Below are 19,425 nucleotides of genomic sequence, written 5' to 3'. Positions count from 1 at the left end.
ATATTTTGCTCCTATAAAAAATATATCATTATTGTGCTGGAACAGCCAGGCCAGTGTGATAACTGTTATGCTGCATTAACGGCAAAATGAACGTCTATTAATTTTGCAATGAACATTACCAACTGTATTTGGTGGGCGCGTAGTGAAAAGGTAAATTTCGATTTATAATAAATATCGATTATCATATTATGCTTTTATGGGGTTCAAAGTTCAGATATACTTTGTGATTATTTATAATTTCTAATAGTGTCGATGATAAATGGTAACCTCATTGTTTTGACTTATAAACAATTGTCATAGAACAAAAGAAAATGGATTACAAAGAGCGGGTTGGAATCCCATGTAGAGCAGTTACCAGGTATTGACCAGTGGACGGTGTTTTTTACTGGTACTCTGGCTTTCCTCTACCAACAAACCTGGCACCTACTAACATAACCTTGGATATCAATTGGACATTATACTAAAGAACACGAAACACATGACGATAACAGGGAGGTCTTTATGCAGAGGTGGTCACTAAGACAGGTTTGCCTGGATTTGGTAGCGATTTCGACTCTGCAGAAAAATCAATCTTCCAAATACACTCCTTTATTTCATCCATTGTTTCGAGCATAGTGTCTCGTTCTGCAACTCATAATTAGTGTTTCCTCTAAAGATCGAGATACAAACTAGGATAATCATGTTTACAAATAAATTTCACTTTTAGCTGACAATGCAGGTTTAAAAGTATATATTTGAGATTTTAAGAAATGTAAGGAAATGTTTTTTAAAATAGTTTTTGAGACACTCCCTAGTTATGACATTGTCGTATGCAAGGAAGTGTAGCCATTTTTCCTTTGTTCTGCTTGGTTACGTTTCACTGACCAACCCCCGATATAAAGCACGTGAGTTGACACATGAAAATCCAGTGATACATTTACTTTGATTTGACAATGTATCATTGTGACGTTTTACCAGGAGTTATATCTCGTTAAACAGATAAGCAATGATATATAAAATTCTTTTAAATATCTTTGTAGATTGTAACGGTACTTTAGTCTATATCCTAAAACATAAGAAAAATCAAACGTGCCGTATCGCTGGAGAGAATGGGCCAATGATTTTGTTTTACTTTAATAATAAAGCTCTAAAGTTATTTTATTACATTGTTGTTCATCAATTTCCTTTAAAAAGGTTTATCTTAAATAAGGCACATATTAACACTATTTATTTTGGGGATATGTTATTTTAAGACAAAATTATGCATCTTTCACGTACTTATGTTGGATAATTTAGCGTTATTAACAGTTATGTTGTAGAATAGAATAATTAACATAGCATTTAGGTTTGATTTGGTTTGTTATATTAACGTCTAATTAACAGCCAGGGTCATGTAAGCGAGGTGCGTGTTTTGGGAGACTGCGGTATACATTATAATAAAAGATTAAACAAATGAACTAGGAGTTATGAGGTGTTTTTTCTGTTGAAAAACAAATTTATGTTCTCTCTACCGGAATTCCAAAGCGCTCAATAACAACAATATAAGGCGAATAGATCGATATTCTGTATTTACATGTACATATTAGTTTTCTGACCTGGCGGTAGGTATTGATTGTGATGTCGTGTGTTTCGAGCGTAACGTCATAAATTTCGTAAAAAAACTATGTGAATTGCGCACACAAAATAATGACGTTTAAATCGATGCATACCCACAAGGGAGTTAATTCTGTTATTTGCAAAGACGAAATACATGTGCTTATTCTATACATACACCTAGCAGCTTTGTCAGTCTATTGTACGCCAAAGCCTTACACGTAACTTCTATGCACATTATAATCTAAAGCCGCCATTTTCCTGACAATGTCAAAAAGGAATCGATGTGTATGCCTCAAGATTAGGACGGATGTATAGACACTTTATATCAACTAATGTTCAGAATTGATATATAGGCATACGAAAATCACTAGTTTAAACCTTGTGTCTAATACGGATTTGATAGTAAAAAAGAAAAGCTTAATGACCTCTAGCTCCGGGAAGCCGTGGACGTGTGGACGGAAATTATTGATGAAAGTGATAGTACTGAGGTAGCATACCTTGACTTTGTAAAGGCATTTGCTCTACATCAAATGTTATTCAGAAATTGAAAACATATGGATTTTTAGTTTATAAGTCGACTTTATATGAAAAAAAACAAGGGACTGTTCATGGCCACACACATCAATTAAAGCCAGTCACCAGCGGATTACCATAAGGTTATGCATTGGGACCGTCGCTATTTGTCTTGTGTATAAATGACTTACCAAACATCATTGAATCCAGTTCGCTACTCTTTGTCGATGATACCAGAAACTTTATTACATGACGTATAGTGCAAAGAAGTGTAGCTTTGTAGCACTTTCCACAGCCAAAGCGTAAAAGTTAAATATTAAATGTAATTTAGTAATACATACATATTGATAGATAAGATTCTAACATATATCAAGTTTTAATATACTACACAAAATAACACAATCTATTTATTATTAGTGTATATTGATGTATACTTCAGCAGTGCCAAAATCGACATCAACCATCGATTTCCGATCCGTAGACTGTTTCCACTTTTTTACACTTCAGCTGCCTTATCATCTGTCGGATGAAGATGACGGTTTACACTTCGTACTAGTCTTTGAAACGTCACAAAAGACCTATCCACTGGCTAAATAACAAATATAGTTATATACATCTTCGTAATGTTGAATATACAATGCCCATGACAAATATACATGCATATACAAGTTGAGTAATTATAATTTGGATAGTTATAATTCCTAACACTTAGGAATTCGTTTCAAGAGAGAAAATGATACATTATGAATAAAATAAACAAAGGAAATGTAAAAGAGAACATAGTAAATTACCGTCTTCATTGAATAAATTTACCAATACATTAGCCGAACATCATATAATTGACCATTATTGACAAGTATATATTCTTCACATCGCAATCAAGGACCTCAATGCGGATTTGTAAACCAGAGAGACGTCCCCCAAGCTGACCACCCGGATAGACCATCGTTCCAGAAGAATTCGTTTTGGACTCCTGCCCGAACGTTGTTCCCATTCGGCCATAGCACACCATTTGGATTACAATCGGTGCAGTTATCAAACCACCAGCCGGCACCGTGAGTTGCCGCACAATTTCCATAAGATTGGTCGCGATCCGAATCATACGTACTGAAATTGGTGCCGGACGAGGCTAGACTGTCATTCATTGGCAATGTGAGATGGTTTGCTAATGGAATGATGTATACTGACGAATACGTCATGGCGAAATTGTTTCCCTCGGAATGTACGACGAAGTCTGTGTACACGATGTTCCCGATATCATTGTAATCCTGTCCCACAGCTTGTATCACTAGATCGTACGTTCGGCTATTGGTCAAGTAGTAGGCATTCATGTTGCCCCACCAGAAGTTCATGTTGTAAGTACCATTAAGACTCCCGAAGCCATCTCGATAAGACGCCCAGTCCCTATCGAATGTTATGCTGGTTTGGTAGTGACGTTGTTGCAGGTAGGTACGATAGTCGTAGTCCATCCAACACCACGTCCATATAGGTCCAGGGGCGAGGGACGGCTGTATGAGAAACGGCCCTTCCTGGCCCGGATAGTATGGGACACCTGCCGTGCAATCTACAATTAGCAAATCATTTGGATTAGGTTAACATATTATAATAAAGTCAATTTCAATTTTAGAAATCGAAACAATACAAAAGCGAAATAGTCTATTCATAATATGATTAATAATCTTGATTTAGTCGATGTCTGACGAGAATTTTTTAAATAATCACGAAAATACACTTGGTTTGGTCCTAATGGGCAAAAAAGCCGGCTGGATTATTTCTTAGTATCATCCGATTGACAACACTATATACAGAAAGTGGATATGGATGTTGCTTACAAATCCGATCACTCACCTGTCTGTATTGTTTTAGAATTTGTTAACCAAAACCGTGGAGGAGTAACTTTAACAATAGTCTATTAGGTTACCCTGATTATGTGGATTTAGTAAGGTTAACCATTAGTGAGGTAATAGACCAATATAGGACAGAAGGTTCAGTATACAGCATTAATGTGGATTTAGTAAGGTTAACAGTAGTCAGGTAATAGTAGTAATTAGGAAGTAAGGTCAGTATAAGCTGATTATGTGGATTTAGTAAAGCTAACCAGTAGTGAGGTATAGACCATAGAATAATAAGTAGACAGAAGGTTCAGTATACAGCATTGATGTGGATTTAGTAAGGTTAGCCAGTAGTGAGGTAATAGACCAATATAGGACAGAAGGTTCAGTATACAGCATTAATGTGGATTTAGTAAGGTTAGCCAGTAGTGAGGTAATAGACCAATATAGGACAGAAGGTTCAGTATACAGCATTGATGTGGATTTAGTAAGGTTAGCCAGTAGTGAGGTAATAGACCAATATAGAATAGATAATAATGATAGGACAGAAGGTTCAGTATACAGCATTGATGTGGATTTAGTAAAGTTAACCAGTAGTGAGGTAATAGACCAATATAGAATAGATAATAATGATAGGACAGAAGGTTCAGTATACAGCATTGATGTGGATTTAGTAAGGTTAACCAGTAGTGAGGTAATAGACCAATATAGAATAGATAATAATGATAGGACAGAAGGTTCAGTATACAGCATTGATGTGGATTTAGTAAGGTTAGCCAGTAGTGAGGTAATAGACCAATATAGAATAGATAATAATGATAGGACAGAAGGTTCAGTATACAGCATTGATGTGGATTTAGTAAAGTAACCAGTAGTGAGGTAATAGACCAATATAGAATAGATAATAATGATAGGACAGAAGGTTCAGTATACAGCATTGATGTGATTTAGTAAAGTAACCAGTAGTGAGTTATAACAATATAGAATAGATAATAATAAGATAGAAATAATGATAGGACAGAAGGTTCAGTATACAGCATTGATGTGAATTTAGTAAAGTTAACCAGTAGTGAGGTAATAGACCAATATAGAATAGATAATAATGATAGGACAGAAGGTTCAGTATACAGCATTGATGTGGATTTAGTAAAGTTAACCAGTAGTGAGGTAATAGACCAATATAGAATAGAAATAATGATAGGACAGAAGGTTCAGTATACAGCATTGATGTGGATTTAGTAAAGTTAACCAGTAGTGAGGTAATAGACCAATATAGAATAGATAATAATGATAGGACAGAAGGTTCAGTATACAGCATTGATGTGGATTTAGTAAAGTTAACCAGTAGTGAGGTAATAGACCAATATAGAATAGATAATAATGATAGGACAGAAGGTTCAGTATACAGCATTGATGTGGATTTAGTAAAGCTAACCAGTAGTGAGGTAATAGACCAATATAGAATAGATAATAATGATAGGACAGAAGGTTCAGAATACAGCATTGATGTGGATTTAGTAAAGTTAACCAGTAGTGAGGTAATAGACCAATATAGAATAGATAATAATGATAGGACAGAAGGTTCAGTATACAGTATTGATGTGAATTTAGTAAAGTTAACTAGTAGTGAGGTTATAGACCAATATAGAATAGACAATAATGATAGGACAGAAGGTTCAGTATACAGCATTGATGTGGATTTAGTAAAGCTAACCAGTAGTGAGGTAATAGACCAATATAGAATAGATAATAATGATAGGACAGAAGGTTCAGTATACAGCATTGATGTGAATTTAGTAAAGCTAACCAGTAGTGAGGTAATAGACCAATATAGAATAGATAATAATGATAGGACAGAAGGTTCAGTATACAGCATTGATGTGGATTTAGTAAAGTTAACCAGTAGTGAGGTAATAGACCAATATAGAATAGATAATAATGATAGGACAGAAGGTTCAGTATACAGCATTGATGTGAATTTAGTAAAGTTAACCAGTAGTGAGGTAATAGACCAATATAGAATAGATAATAATGATAGGACAGAAGGTTCAGTATACAGCATTGATGTGGATTTAGTAAAGTTAACCAGTAGTGAGGTAATAGACCAATATAGAATAGATAATAATGATAGGACAGAAGGTTCAGTATACAGCATTGATGTGGATTTAGTAAAGCTAACCAGTAGTGAGGTAATAGACCAATATAGAATAGATAATAATGATAGGACAGAAGGTTCAGTAATACAGTATTGATGTGAATTTAGTAAAGTTAACTAGTAGTGAGGTTATAGACCAATATAGAATAGACAATAATGATAGGACAGAAGGTTCAGTATACACCCTTGATGTGAATTTAGTAAAGTTAACCAGTAGTGAGGTAATAGACCAATATAGAATAGATAATAATGATAGGACAGAAGGTTCAGTATACAGCATTGATGTGAATTTAGTAAAGCTAACCAGTAGTGAGGTAATAGACCAATATAGAATAGATAATAATGATAGGACAGAAGGTTCAGTATACAGCATTGATGTGAATTTAGTAAAGCTAACCAGTAGTGAGGTAATAGACCAATATAGAATAGATAATAATGATAGGACAGAAGGTTCAGTATACAGCATTGATGTGAATTTAGTAAAGTAACCAGTAGTGAGGTAATAGACCAATATAGAAAGAAATAATGATAGGACAGAAGGTTCAGTATACAGCATTGATGTGGATTTAGTAAAGCTAACCAGTAGTGAGGTAATAGACCAATATGGAATAGATAATAATGATAGGACAGAAGGTTCAGTATACAGCATTGATGTGAATTTAGTAAAGCTAACCAGTAGTGAGGTAAAAGACCAATATAGCATAGATAATAATGATAGGACAGAAGGTTCAGTATACAGCATTGATGGTCAATTATTGTGGGAAACTATCAAATTTGCAATCAGAGGAAAGACAATTAGTTATTCCACCTTTAAAAAAGGGAAAGGGATATAGAGGAAAACACTTTAACGGACATATTAATCCTAATTCTAGCAGTAGATTCTAGCCCTTTGAGCAAAATAACAAACACATCGGTTTTGGTGAACTTCAGACCATAGTTTATTGCGCATTACATAATCATTAAATATAACAGTATAACAATACAGTTATTTTTATAGAATAACCTTAAACTATGCTTCTCCAACTATGCTAAATACTAAAGCTACCTTAATTATATAATATAAATAATCTAAGCTAAAAAATGAATAAAAAAATAAAATAAAAAAAGGAAATTCTAGGGTGGGTGGGAAAATGGAAAGAAGACATATGCCTGCTGCCGCCTAGCTTGTAAATTTCAAAGTGCTGATGTTTTCACATCAGACAGTGCATAGTTCTATTATATTCAGGATTTCCCATTGGTCAGTTATGATATTTAAGTGTTGATTTACTAATATACGGCTTTTAATCCCATTGGTCAGTCAAAGTATGTATCACTCTGAAATTGACCTTATATAATCGGAAACACATGTTACCACCAACGGGGGATTAACTATGGTAGCTAGACCCCCTTACTTCCTTCCTGTACACAATAAATAAAAAGGCGAGGTATTATCTTGCCCTTAGGCCATAATTGTCACAACAAGGTCTTAAAGGAAGAACCAGCAGGTGTTAAAGCTGTTGTAATTGTACATACATAAAATTGCCTACTATCATTGTCTCAATAACATATTAATAACTTGATATTCATATTAATTAATTTTTATGATATATATCATACCGCTGATGATCCAAGTATTGTACAAGAAATATCTGATGCTGATAGTAAATTAAGGATAGTGAGGGATAAAAAGATACAAGGTATCATAACTCGGTCAAAGGTCAGGTGAAAGTTCCCAATATTTTTACTTACTGTTAAGCATTAAAGCTAATGTGGATTACAAATGTTTGGATGTTCATAATCACGCAGATTGGAAACACTTCTAATTGATGATATAGAAAGGTGAGGGTGATAAAATTTGAACGTTAAGCAAAAATGGTCTTTGGGAAATACAAAAGAAGCAAAATATAGGTAGTTTTTGGGCAGAGATTTTCCAAATATGGGCATTTCTAAATGAAAACCTTCCCACAGCCCCTGAATATATTTTGTTTCGGCCATTATGGTTCAACAATATGATAAAAATTGAAGGAAAAATAATGTTTTTTACAAACAACTCAGTCAAGAAGATATTTCTAATATTAAGCATTTTATAGACAGACATGGGAAAAGAATAATTTATACATATGGGGAAAACATTGAATCTGTTGTAAATGAAAACTTACTTTTGATTATGAATAATGAAAAACCTTCACGGAATTTTTTTAGAAAAAGTGTCTACAATAACAACAAATTCTGTAAAGTCCCAGGAGAGATGGCATATTATTTTAGACACTTCTTTGGATAACGATCAGTGGGAGGAGGTTTACACGTTACCGTTTATTGAAACATGTGATTCGAAATTGCAAAGCTTAGAATATAGAATTAATCACAGAATTTTCTTTATAAACTCTATGTTATTAAAGCGTAAACTACTTGAGAATGGAGAATGTAGTTTTTGCAAGGAGGCTGAAGTTGGTTCCGAGTTCCGTTTAAGCTAAACGAAACTCGGAACTGGTTTCGAGTTCGGTTTAGCTTAAACGGAACTCGGAACTCGGAACCAACTTGAGCCTCCCGTTTTTGCAGTGGAACACCAGAAACAATATGCCACCTCTACTGGGACTGTGTACACATTTTATCTTTGTAGACAAGTCTTGTAAACTCAGTCGCATATCATTATAATATTATCATAGAAAGGAAACCTTAATTTTCCTATTTGGGGTTATAAAAGATGTGAAGACTATAGGATTTACTATTTTAATTTTGCTAATAAAAATATATATCGTTAAGACAAAAGAACTTAATACCCGATTGGGAATTATGCAAAGTCTTTATTAAAAATTATAGAGATTTTGAACTATACTCCACATATATGTTAATCCTAAATGTATCCTACAATAATTTTCTGTTAATATATTAACAAAAAACATGACACATGAATTTCAGCTATGATATACATTTATTTTTAAAGAAAAAGTTAACACTTTGTAACAGGACAGGAGAAAATGTTGCAGCCGGACTGGAGGTTGGAAGTTTTAAGGTTTTACTAGTTTTACATCCTATTAACAGCCAGAGTCATGTAAGGATGTTTAAGGTTTGTTGGTGAAGGAAAGCCGGAGTACTCGGAGAAAACAACCGATCAGCGGTCAGTACCTGGCAACTGCCCGAAATGGGATTCGAACCCGGCACCTCCGAACAGTGATCGGAGGCTCTATCGTTTACGCTACATGGATCTGGTCATGAATAATTATTGACCCAGTCCCATTCCTCTACATTTATCCTTTCTTTCGCCAAGTCTTCGCCCCCAATTACGCAATTAACTAAACTGTTCATTGTCATTTAGCATAATCTATTCTGTTTAAAATACAGATTCTTGTAATCACTCCGTTTCATAGAGGATCTTAAAACATCACATTAGGTGGTGACTTTCCGGATTGAAAAAATTCAAATTGTTGCTTTCAAAATGTTGAGAGTGAACTTCAGGGGACGAAATAGTTTGAAAAAACTCTCATAATTATTTCCTGTAGATATAGTCATCTCGCCAATGGAACACACGAAAATTAAATAAATGTATTATCGTCGGAAAATGTCGTTTTAATTTTTTCATGTATGTATATGGGATCCTTATGGGATGTTGTTTTATCCTGTATTGAACGAAGTGATTATAATAGTCTGGGGTTTTTTCTTAATCTGATTGACCATAATCAATTAATCTCAATTATCATGTGAATGATAATATTGGATGTGCTGATGACGAACAGTTATGATTAATGAGGATGTAATGTTTTCAAGTTTGAATGACAATCACGGTGATAATGAGGAGGAGGAGGAAAAGTGGTTTGAAAGTTTACATCGATTGAGAAACAGGTTATACAACTTAAATAAATCACTCTCGATGGCCCGTATGTAAGCGCGTGAGGGGTCTAAGTGTGGAAGGAAACCGTAGTTAACCCACAGGGTACGAACCCCGGCCGACTAGGTAAAAGGCGAACGGCTTAACCCCTACATCATCCAAAAGAATATTAGAAGGATGAGGATGATATATTATTTTTATTTTATTTTTATTTTTGACTTTATATATTGCTGCCATTGGAAAAAATGAAACAATTACAAAAAGTATTCAATCATTCATTCTTAGAAATTACGAATACGATAAGGTTTAATTTTGAATAGCATGGTTGCCATTGAGACAGAAGTCTGCAAAATTTATATATTTTTGCTTATGTTGACAGCATTCAATTGAAATCGTACAGACTAAACGCTGATATTCAAATGCATTCCCTTTACAGCAAACAATTTTCTCCATCGATTAGAAAAACGAATGTGTGTTGTAGCAGTTTCATTGCAATGACATTCACGTAAGGTGCCAAAATAATTCTTTATCTCGCAAGGATACATGGCTTTCTCTTATTGTATGCGTAATTGTTTACGCTTTTCTATTTCCTGTGATAATAGTTAATAGATATGTCAATAATTAAGCCATTGAGGCTATATTTATTGTCATTAATTCCATTTCATTCGCAATTCCCGCACAGTGCGTTGACCATAAATAAAGCTAATTTTAATCACCCGCAAATAGAATTATTTACAATCGAATTAAAATAAGATTTGTTTTCCCGCTCGATGATCCAACATTCCCTCTAATACAAGATATAATACCTCACCGTTCAGGGTCACCTCAGCATGACCCCTATGGTTAACCAATCAGCGTATGTATAAACGTCTACTAGTACGTCGCGTGATGTTCCGATTCTAGACTAGGGTCATGCTAAGGTGACCCCGACGATAGATTATTAGATCTTGTATTGGAGCATATCGTAGGGAATCATAGTAGAGCGGAATTAGAAGTATAATTTTAATTACATTGAAGAAATTTAGTCTGTATACAGTATGACTACTGTAAAAGAGAGATAACAGAGAAAAAGCGATGTTAGACGACAGTGCCTAACTACATACCTTCCATTAAACGTTCACACGTACTGCCAATATATCCATTTACACATTGACAGACACCGCCCACTAAAACACCTCCATTCAAGCACATCACCATTGAGATATTGGTCTGAAAACATAAAAAAAATATATCAAAATAAATCTGCTTAAGCACTCAATATACATTGAGTAGGGCGACTGGTTCGCCCGATGTCAGTGTGATGTGACCGGGTTGGGTGTGTTGCTTGGTGTCTTCGACGGCATACTTCAGTAGTATAAAAGAAGTATGAAAGGGCAATAGTTCCATAATAAAAGAAGACACAAGACGGATGTACTGCAGTCTCCCAAAACACTCACCTTACTCTTCATACAAGCTAAACGCTGAATACATGAGAAACCGCCCTTACCTGACCCTGGCTGTTAATAGCACGTTAATTATTCAAACAAACACTCATCTAGGACAACTTTTATATTCTTGCATTTCCTTGTAGGTAGGGCGTTAGAATTATAGCGACTGTCACCATTGCATAATCCTAATTGGCGACTAAACATATCTTATCTCACATTCCCTTAGCACCGCCTCACTCGTTGTGAAGAAAGCTCTGGGCTCTGTATCCTGGCCGATACCATAGTATAAAAAATCTAACTATTTCGCCAAACACGCCAATCTGTCGTTCCATTCCCGTTATTCCTGAGTGCTAAGAAAAACGCACCACCCGGCCACGTCATGCTGACAACGGACGAACCAGTCGTTCCACTTCCTGTATGCTGACCGCTAAGCCGGAGTTGAAACGACGACCACTTTTATAGACTAATGTACATATGTGTGTCTCGGCCAGGGTATAGAACCCAAAGCCTTCATTACGGATAAAAGTTCAACAAAGGGCCATATGTGGGCGGGACACATTAGGAAGAAAAAGTTAGCCTGGACAAGATGTTTATATTTAAGTCGCCTTTTTACGCCTACCTACATGGTAGTACAAGGAGATGCCAAAAACAAGAGCAGTTTGGATAGATGTGGAACTTATTGCACAATATACTGCAGTCGCAGTTTTATATTACAATTTTCGACCAAAATAATTGTTTGAGTGATTATTTGTTCTTTATCCAATGAACAAAGCTAAATTTAAAAAGTAACAGATGTTTAACAGACTGCATTGATATCACATTAACAAATTCTCAAGTTTACCATTTTAAATAATACACATGCTATTCAAACAAATTGAGTCAATGTTTGAAATTGGTAATTGCTTTAGATGAATAATTACATTTTGAGAGAACGCTATTTCCATGAGTTAGACCACAAACATACTGCAGCCTCCTAAAACGCACACGTACTTCACAAACACAAAATTCTGCATAGATGGGAGGCCGTACATAATGTTAAGAGGACGGCCAGCCAAATCAACAAACTATCCAACATTATCAGCATTTGTAACTACATACCGTCGTCTGTTGTCCCTCATCAGTGGCTTTTGATGTCAATTGATAATATTTAGCCTGAAGACTCTGAAGTCCATTTGAACATCCGCTATTTAGTTCTGTTGAACTCAATTGACATATACCCGGTTCTAGATAGTTGAATGATATACATGTAACGTCCTTGGAGCATTGTCTTGCACAAGATATTTCACTGCTTTCCACAAACGATCCTGAAATTAAACTGGAGTCTAAAATGAATGTAGGGCAATCCTGCCTGGTGGTATATGTTGTTTGTATAAAGCTTGTTAGAGCGACAGACAGCATTATGGCGACAATCAACACTTTAAAAAACATTGTTTTTCTTTTCTTTTCTATCAAAAACGACAAAGTATACGTTGGTATCAAATCGCAAAGGAATTGAAGTTAAACACAATCTTTGTCAGTTCCAAGTTACCAGCGTTATATATAGGTATTCCAACTGTATTATGACGCTGATGAGATATCAGCATTATAAATCAAATGGTTGGCCAATGGCGCTTCGATTCTACTTTGGTTCGATAAGCACAAGGTGGCTAATAACACGGATTTCAGTGCCAACCCATTTTATTATATCAATACATTGAATCAAAGTAACCAATTACTTCGTGCACATCTATGTAACATGTTTTCGGATTAGCATACTGAATGTTTAGAAAGAACCTATTTCAGCTATCATTACAGCTACCATAAGTTTTGTCCATGAGCTAATTTGAGTAAACCCATATGTCTTTTGTAGTATTATGACAAAGAACATGCAAGATACCAGTAAAGCAATCAAAAGCTCTCAAGAGTCTGTGTTATGGATGATTTGAAGATACTTTATCGAGGTGTACACCTATATATCTGCGCGACACAAAGAAGGCCCCTAAATAATTTATAAGGGCAAGCCTATCATGATCGATGTCAAGAGATAGAGAAATAAAGATCAATAATTTCTTTATTTGTGTTCGATTACATATTGTTTCAGATAGACCGACCATAAAAGATTAAAGCTTTTAAATGCTTTTTGCAGAGTCCGTTTAGTAAGATAAATGTCCCGTTAAATTGCAATGCTTAATATGTAAATAGAATTACCAGTGCACAAGTCTTGGACTGTATACAAACTAAATTATCTTGGCAATTTTGATATTTTAACACCTACAGTTGAGTGAAAGCTAGCCTTTACATCATTGTGCACTAGGAATGCACTACATTTGAACTACAGATAAACTAACTTTACGACTTAACATTACGTCTAATCAGATTTGCCCATCAAAACCCTTATAAAGTAATGAACAGTGTCATTGGACACCTGTGTTAGAAACATATGTACTTCTTAATTGTACCTACATATACATGTATATCGACCTACCTTGTTTCACCTATAGTAGCAGTTGTTTTTCAGTCTTACTATAGATAATTTAAATTTGTCTGATTGGCTTTCATACATTGATACGATTTAATGCAATATCTATGTTTAGGAGTGATAGTTTACTTATAATACTATGTGTAGTGTATGTTAGTTTACTTATAATACTATGTGTAGTGTATGTTAGTTTTCTGCTGTTAATTACATATTTTAATGATTTAGTGATGTAAGCATTCATTTTAGTAATAACAAACTTATCAGCTTCAATATTAATAATTTTCGATGGGTTTAATTTTCATGATCTGCCGTTTTTGTGATTAAATATATATAAACCAAAGACTTAATTATCTGTTTACATTTACATATGTATAGTTCTACATAGTACACATATAGTTAGTATTAAGTTATTATGTAAGTTTTGAAATAGTTTTTAATTCATACGACATTAAATTTTGATTTATTCACTGTTTTATCGTTTTTGGTGATATAAAACATTAGAGTTAAAAAATCAATGCAAAAACTACATATAGATAATTTATATATAAAGCGATGCCAATTAAATCGTGCAGTGCAGTGTTGTTTACTGTTTTGCTGTTTTAATGGTAAAATATTTCAATATTAAACCATGATCACCTGTATATGAGTGCAAATTGCTACCATGAATATCACTGTCATTATTCTTTCGAAGCGTCGGGGGAGGAGGGGGATAGAAATACCGACTTTCGTCGGTAAAAGCTAAATTCTATCTTAATTTCAAAATAACTTAATTTATTTGCGGGTGATTAAAATTAGCTTTATTTATGATCAACGCACTGTTGATGTAATATGTTGTGAAATTACATTGTCAATGTATCAATGGTGGAATATAAGCCATTTTTGTTTTTCAGTTTTCTATTTCATTGCAATGGTTTCGACACTTTAGGTTAAAGTGCACCTACAAATAATATAAAATAGTGAGTGCACCTTTTTGTAGGGCAGTGAATATGCTGACTCTTTTGCAAGTGAAAGATTGTCAGCATTTTCACTTTGTGGCGTATTTCTGACGAATCCCCACAATAGGGAAAATATTTTGTAATAATTTGTAAATTTAGATTTTTTTTATCTTTATTGTTCTCTATTTGAAAAGGGAACAGCTATGTTTATTGGAATGGTCATTTTTAGAGTCTCCAGTTACAATGTATGTGTTAATTGAAGTACTAATTATTATGATGTTATGACCATTCCATTATTTTGTATGTATTAATTGATAACTTTCATGTGATTTTTACACATATAACATGGTTTAGTTTTAATAAACCGTCATCTTATATAAGATGTTATCATCTTTATAAGATGGCCATTTTCAATTCACACATTTGTGTCGAGTTTTATGTGGAGCATGCATAAAAATAGTGAGTGCACCTGTGAAAATTACGGAAATTTCAAGGTCGAAGTTTTTGTTGAACCCTTTCACCCCTATGTAACTTTATTAGACTCTACCATGCATTGATCTGGAAGAGTCCTTTATGGCATACAGTGGTGAAAGGGTTAATATCTACAAAACCTCAATTCCAATATCAGTTTGTTGTTACAAAGACAAACAAAGAAAAAGAGGCCCAGAGGGCCTGTATCGCTCGCTCACCTGGTTGGTAATGTCAAGTCATGTTCTGAATACAGGTTCATTGTTTCTTTTCTGAAGGAATTGTGATATTTTCCTCTTATTTGCCCTATTGGGCCCCGCCTGCCCCCGGGGGGTCAGAGCAAAAATTTATACAAGTTCTGTTCCCCTTCCTCCAAGGTTGTTTGTGGCCAAATTTGGTTACAATCCATGCAGAATTCTAGGACAAGTAGCGATTTAGAGGACTTACCTCTATTACCCCTATTGGGTCCCACCCCTCCTGCCCCCGGGGGTCAGAGCCAAAATTTATACAAGTTCTGTTCCACTTCCCCAAAGATGTTTGTGGCCAAATTTGGTAACAATCCATGCAGAACTCTATGACAAGAAGCGATTTATAGGATTTACCTCTATTTCCCCTATTGGGCCCCGCCCCTCCTGCCCCCGGGGGGTCAGAGCCAAAATTTATACCAGTTCTGTTCCCCTTCCCCAAAGGATGTTTGTGGTCAAATTTGGTTACAATCCATGCAGAACTCTAGGACAAGTAGCGATTTATATGATTTACCTCTATTACCCCTATTGGGTCCCACCCCTCCTACCCCTGGGAGGTCAGAGCCAAAATTTATACAAGTTCTGTTCCCCTTTCCCCAAGGATGTTTGTGGCCAAATTTGGTCACAATCCATGCGGAACTCAATGACTAGTAGCGATTTAAATTAAATGTTGACGCACGGACGGACGGACGGACGACGGACGCCGCGCCATGACATAAGCTCACCGGCCCTTCGGGCCAGGTGAGCTAAAAATATTATATCGAAAGTGCATGAAAACTCCATACATTGGTCTCAAAACTCCAACTCCGCTACTGATAGTTTTGAGATGACTCCCTCGTTGTCCCGAGTTCACTAGGTCATGCTGGGGATTGTTTCAAAAGTTATAATCCACCTTCACTCCTGGCAGTTTTGTTATGACCCCCTGTTCACATTCACAGCTTGACGTCACATCCATCAGTTGAAAATGTTTATTAGGAAAATATGAATTTCATTTATGTTTGTCCACGATAAATATCACGAATTTCTTAGATGTAACGTATTTTTTTGTTTAAAAAGCTAAATGTGTAGCTTCAATGGCCAAGACGAATAGATATATTTATGTCACGCAGATTTAAAAAGAAAAATAACTAAGAGATGAAGACGCATTAATTTATTTTATTATATAAAACACATTATATTATAAAACGTAGACCGACGATGATTACCATTATCATACATGTTATAATTATAATCTGGTATTCACATAATGGATGACAGGAAAATAAATAATTTGATTTCATATATATGTAAGCAATACATGTTATGCGATTATAACAAATACAATACGTCAATATGAATATGGTACTTCATAATATCAGTTAAATTAAACATATAACAAGGCACTTTTTTTCTAATTTTTTTTTCAAAGAAGAACAACCAATAGAAAAAAAAGTAGCAATGATAGTACTCTGTGCCGATAAAACAAATATACAAATAAATATTGAAGGTTGTTGTTTAATGTAAAATGCCTATATCACAAATTAATTTTGTTTCTGAAATTATCTAGTCTTTAGAAGTAGTAACAAATGACAAAACTACAGTTGTTAATTCAAAAGTTGAAGGTTAACATACAATAAGGCACTCCAGAGTAGTAAAACAAGTCTTAAACCTTGATTTTGATTAATATTGCTTCTTCTTATGTACTTATCATCTGGATAAAATGTTTATAAAACATATCGTATATTTTAATGGTTATATCTTCGAAACGTTATTCTCCGATCATCAAGTTTATAGTTTCAATAGTATCTTAATAGTAGGATTTGAATATGAAATACCGAGATTGTGTAATAAAGTTATGGGTTTATATCTAATTCATGCATAATTATGTTTTAATATACACATATATTACTATTCACTCGAAGATGGATACGTTCACAATTAGCAGAATCCACAACGCAACACATATGACTCGGAACGATACTTATCTATAATTATACATAAAATAAACACAACACAAAACATAAACTAAAATAAACAAAAGTTATCAGACTACAATATCGGAATTAGAAACTTAAAAGAATTATAAACAGATGTAACTTTCACAAAAAGAGTTTCAATGACACAGCGGAGATTCTATATATACCATAATTACAATATAGCAAGCACTTGAAAGCATAATTGTAAACAGCGTCAACAATATAAATCACTGTTTTCAAAGACAAATCATATAATCCTTGAACGGGATACCCCGTGATAAAAGACAAGAAAATATCAATCATGATAGCTGAGTATTAAATAACACATATGTTTTACAATTTGAGAAAGTCATTTTATGATAAAATTTATAATATCAGTAATATCAGACTTTCTTACACTTCAAATACAACATATAATATCAATGACAATATTATCCTGATTCTTACTCTACATTCTCTCTTACAATTCAAATACAAATTATAATATCGATGATAATATCATCTTGATTTTTTACTCTTCATTCTCTCTTACATTTCAAATACAATATATAATATCAGTGACAATATTATCTTGTTTTTTACTCTTCAGTCTCTCTTACATTTCAAATACAATTTATCACGTAACTGGTCCGTCCAGCCATGTCATACGGCCATGTCATAAATATCGTAAGACACTTGTTAAATAACACTATTATGGCGTCACAGGTAGTTTTGACGTCATAATCTTTATATGACGTTGCATGATTGAATCAGTAGACGGAAAAGTCTCATTCATTCGAGCCGGATTTCCACTGTTTTATATAGAGACAAAATTAAAATGTTTCACTTATATTTCTATTAATAAAAGTTATGTGATAAATAGAATCTTACACTCGTGACTATGTAATATGAAATTTATCAAACCGTTAAATAATTTGATATGCCACTCGCCTTTATTGAACTCGTTTGATAAATTTCATATTTCATAGCCATTCTTGTAAGATCCTCTATATAAAATATCAATATCATGATATTTTACTCTTCAGTCTCTTTTACATTTCAAATACAATATAAAGTATCAATGATCATTTTATCCTTAATATTGTACCAATCGGTGTTACATTGTTGTATCAACAATGTCATCATGAACTTTTTTGTAATATTTCTCGACCATGTGCCTTTTGTTCGAAAATCACATACCCATTTGTTTGCCATTGACAATTATGGCAAGTCAGAGCATATCTACTAAAACATAATATTGATTAGCAAATGAGCTTAAACATTTCACATTTTATACTTCATCCTAGATAATTGCCTTTGTACAAATTTCCCAATGAACTTTGATATTGCACTTAATATAATATGTCCACCGGTGTAACATTGCAAATATCAATGGTCAGATAATGCGATACATTCGACAGAAGTCTGTCTCTCTTTGTTTGTCGGCGAAAGGTCCTTTTTATCAAATCTTCCTGATGACCTTGACACTGGATTTTGTGGCGAACTTTTATCGAATTTTCATGACTCCCGTCTGTGTTAATTGTGACATTCGATTTTGTGGCGAACATTCCTTTTATCGTATGTTAATGACTTCCGCTTGCATTGACCTGACCTTGATATCGTTTCACAATGACCAAACATATTCCCTTATTGTGATGAGGCGTCAACGGAAGAACTCGCTTTGTCACTTATTCATGTAGAAATAAGTAGGAGCATTTATTTCATTGTCTGTCCCATTCGCCGATTTTTTTTACCGTAAAAATAAGGTACTATGTATTATGTGTAATAACGGTATGACCTAATTTGTGTCCAATACAAAATGATATTTTGCTAGCATTTAGAAAAAATGTCATTTCTGGCGGTTTTTAACAACTTTTTTACAGGTCCTTGCCTACAGTGTTACTGTTTCCGGAGTTTTCTTATGAGTTGACGCCTTACCTGTAATGGAAATGATGCGTTAGTATAAAAACAACCGAAAGACATACTACTGGAGTAAATATATGAACGATTCTTCTAGCATAGCAACAAAGGGGAATGTTCACAGTAAATCAAAGGCATGCATTATTGACGTGTAAAAG

At 34.2% G+C, this 19,425-nt stretch overlaps 2 protein-coding genes across 2 annotated transcripts in view; both read right to left on the bottom strand.

Moving 5' to 3' along the window:
* Positions 1-2,975: 2,975 nt before the first annotated feature.
* LOC138310060 (angiopoietin-related protein 1-like) lies at positions 2,976-11,328 on the bottom strand. The gene is made up of 3 exons (XM_069251206.1): positions 11,317-11,328; positions 10,984-11,089; positions 2,976-3,652 (listed from the first exon to the last, which is right to left on the bottom strand). Exons 1-3 carry the CDS (start codon positions 11,326-11,328, stop codon positions 2,976-2,978), a joined length of 795 nt encoding a protein of 264 aa, XP_069107307.1.
* Positions 11,329-16,548: 5,220 nt separating this feature from the next.
* LOC138310390 (von Willebrand factor D and EGF domain-containing protein-like) overlaps positions 16,549-19,425 on the bottom strand; it is an 89,143-nt gene continuing 86,266 nt past the window's right edge. The window contains 1 exon segment of the mRNA XM_069251595.1: positions 16,549-19,285. The gene's annotated coding sequence lies outside the window, so the exon portion shown is untranslated.

The sequence above is a fragment of the Argopecten irradians genome, chromosome 16 (genome assembly GCF_041381155.1).
Source record: "Argopecten irradians isolate NY chromosome 16, Ai_NY, whole genome shotgun sequence".
Taxonomy (NCBI): domain Eukaryota; kingdom Metazoa; phylum Mollusca; class Bivalvia; order Pectinida; family Pectinidae; genus Argopecten; species Argopecten irradians.
The sequence above is the reverse complement of the archived record's forward strand: the minus strand, read 5'-3'. Positions and strand labels throughout refer to the sequence as shown.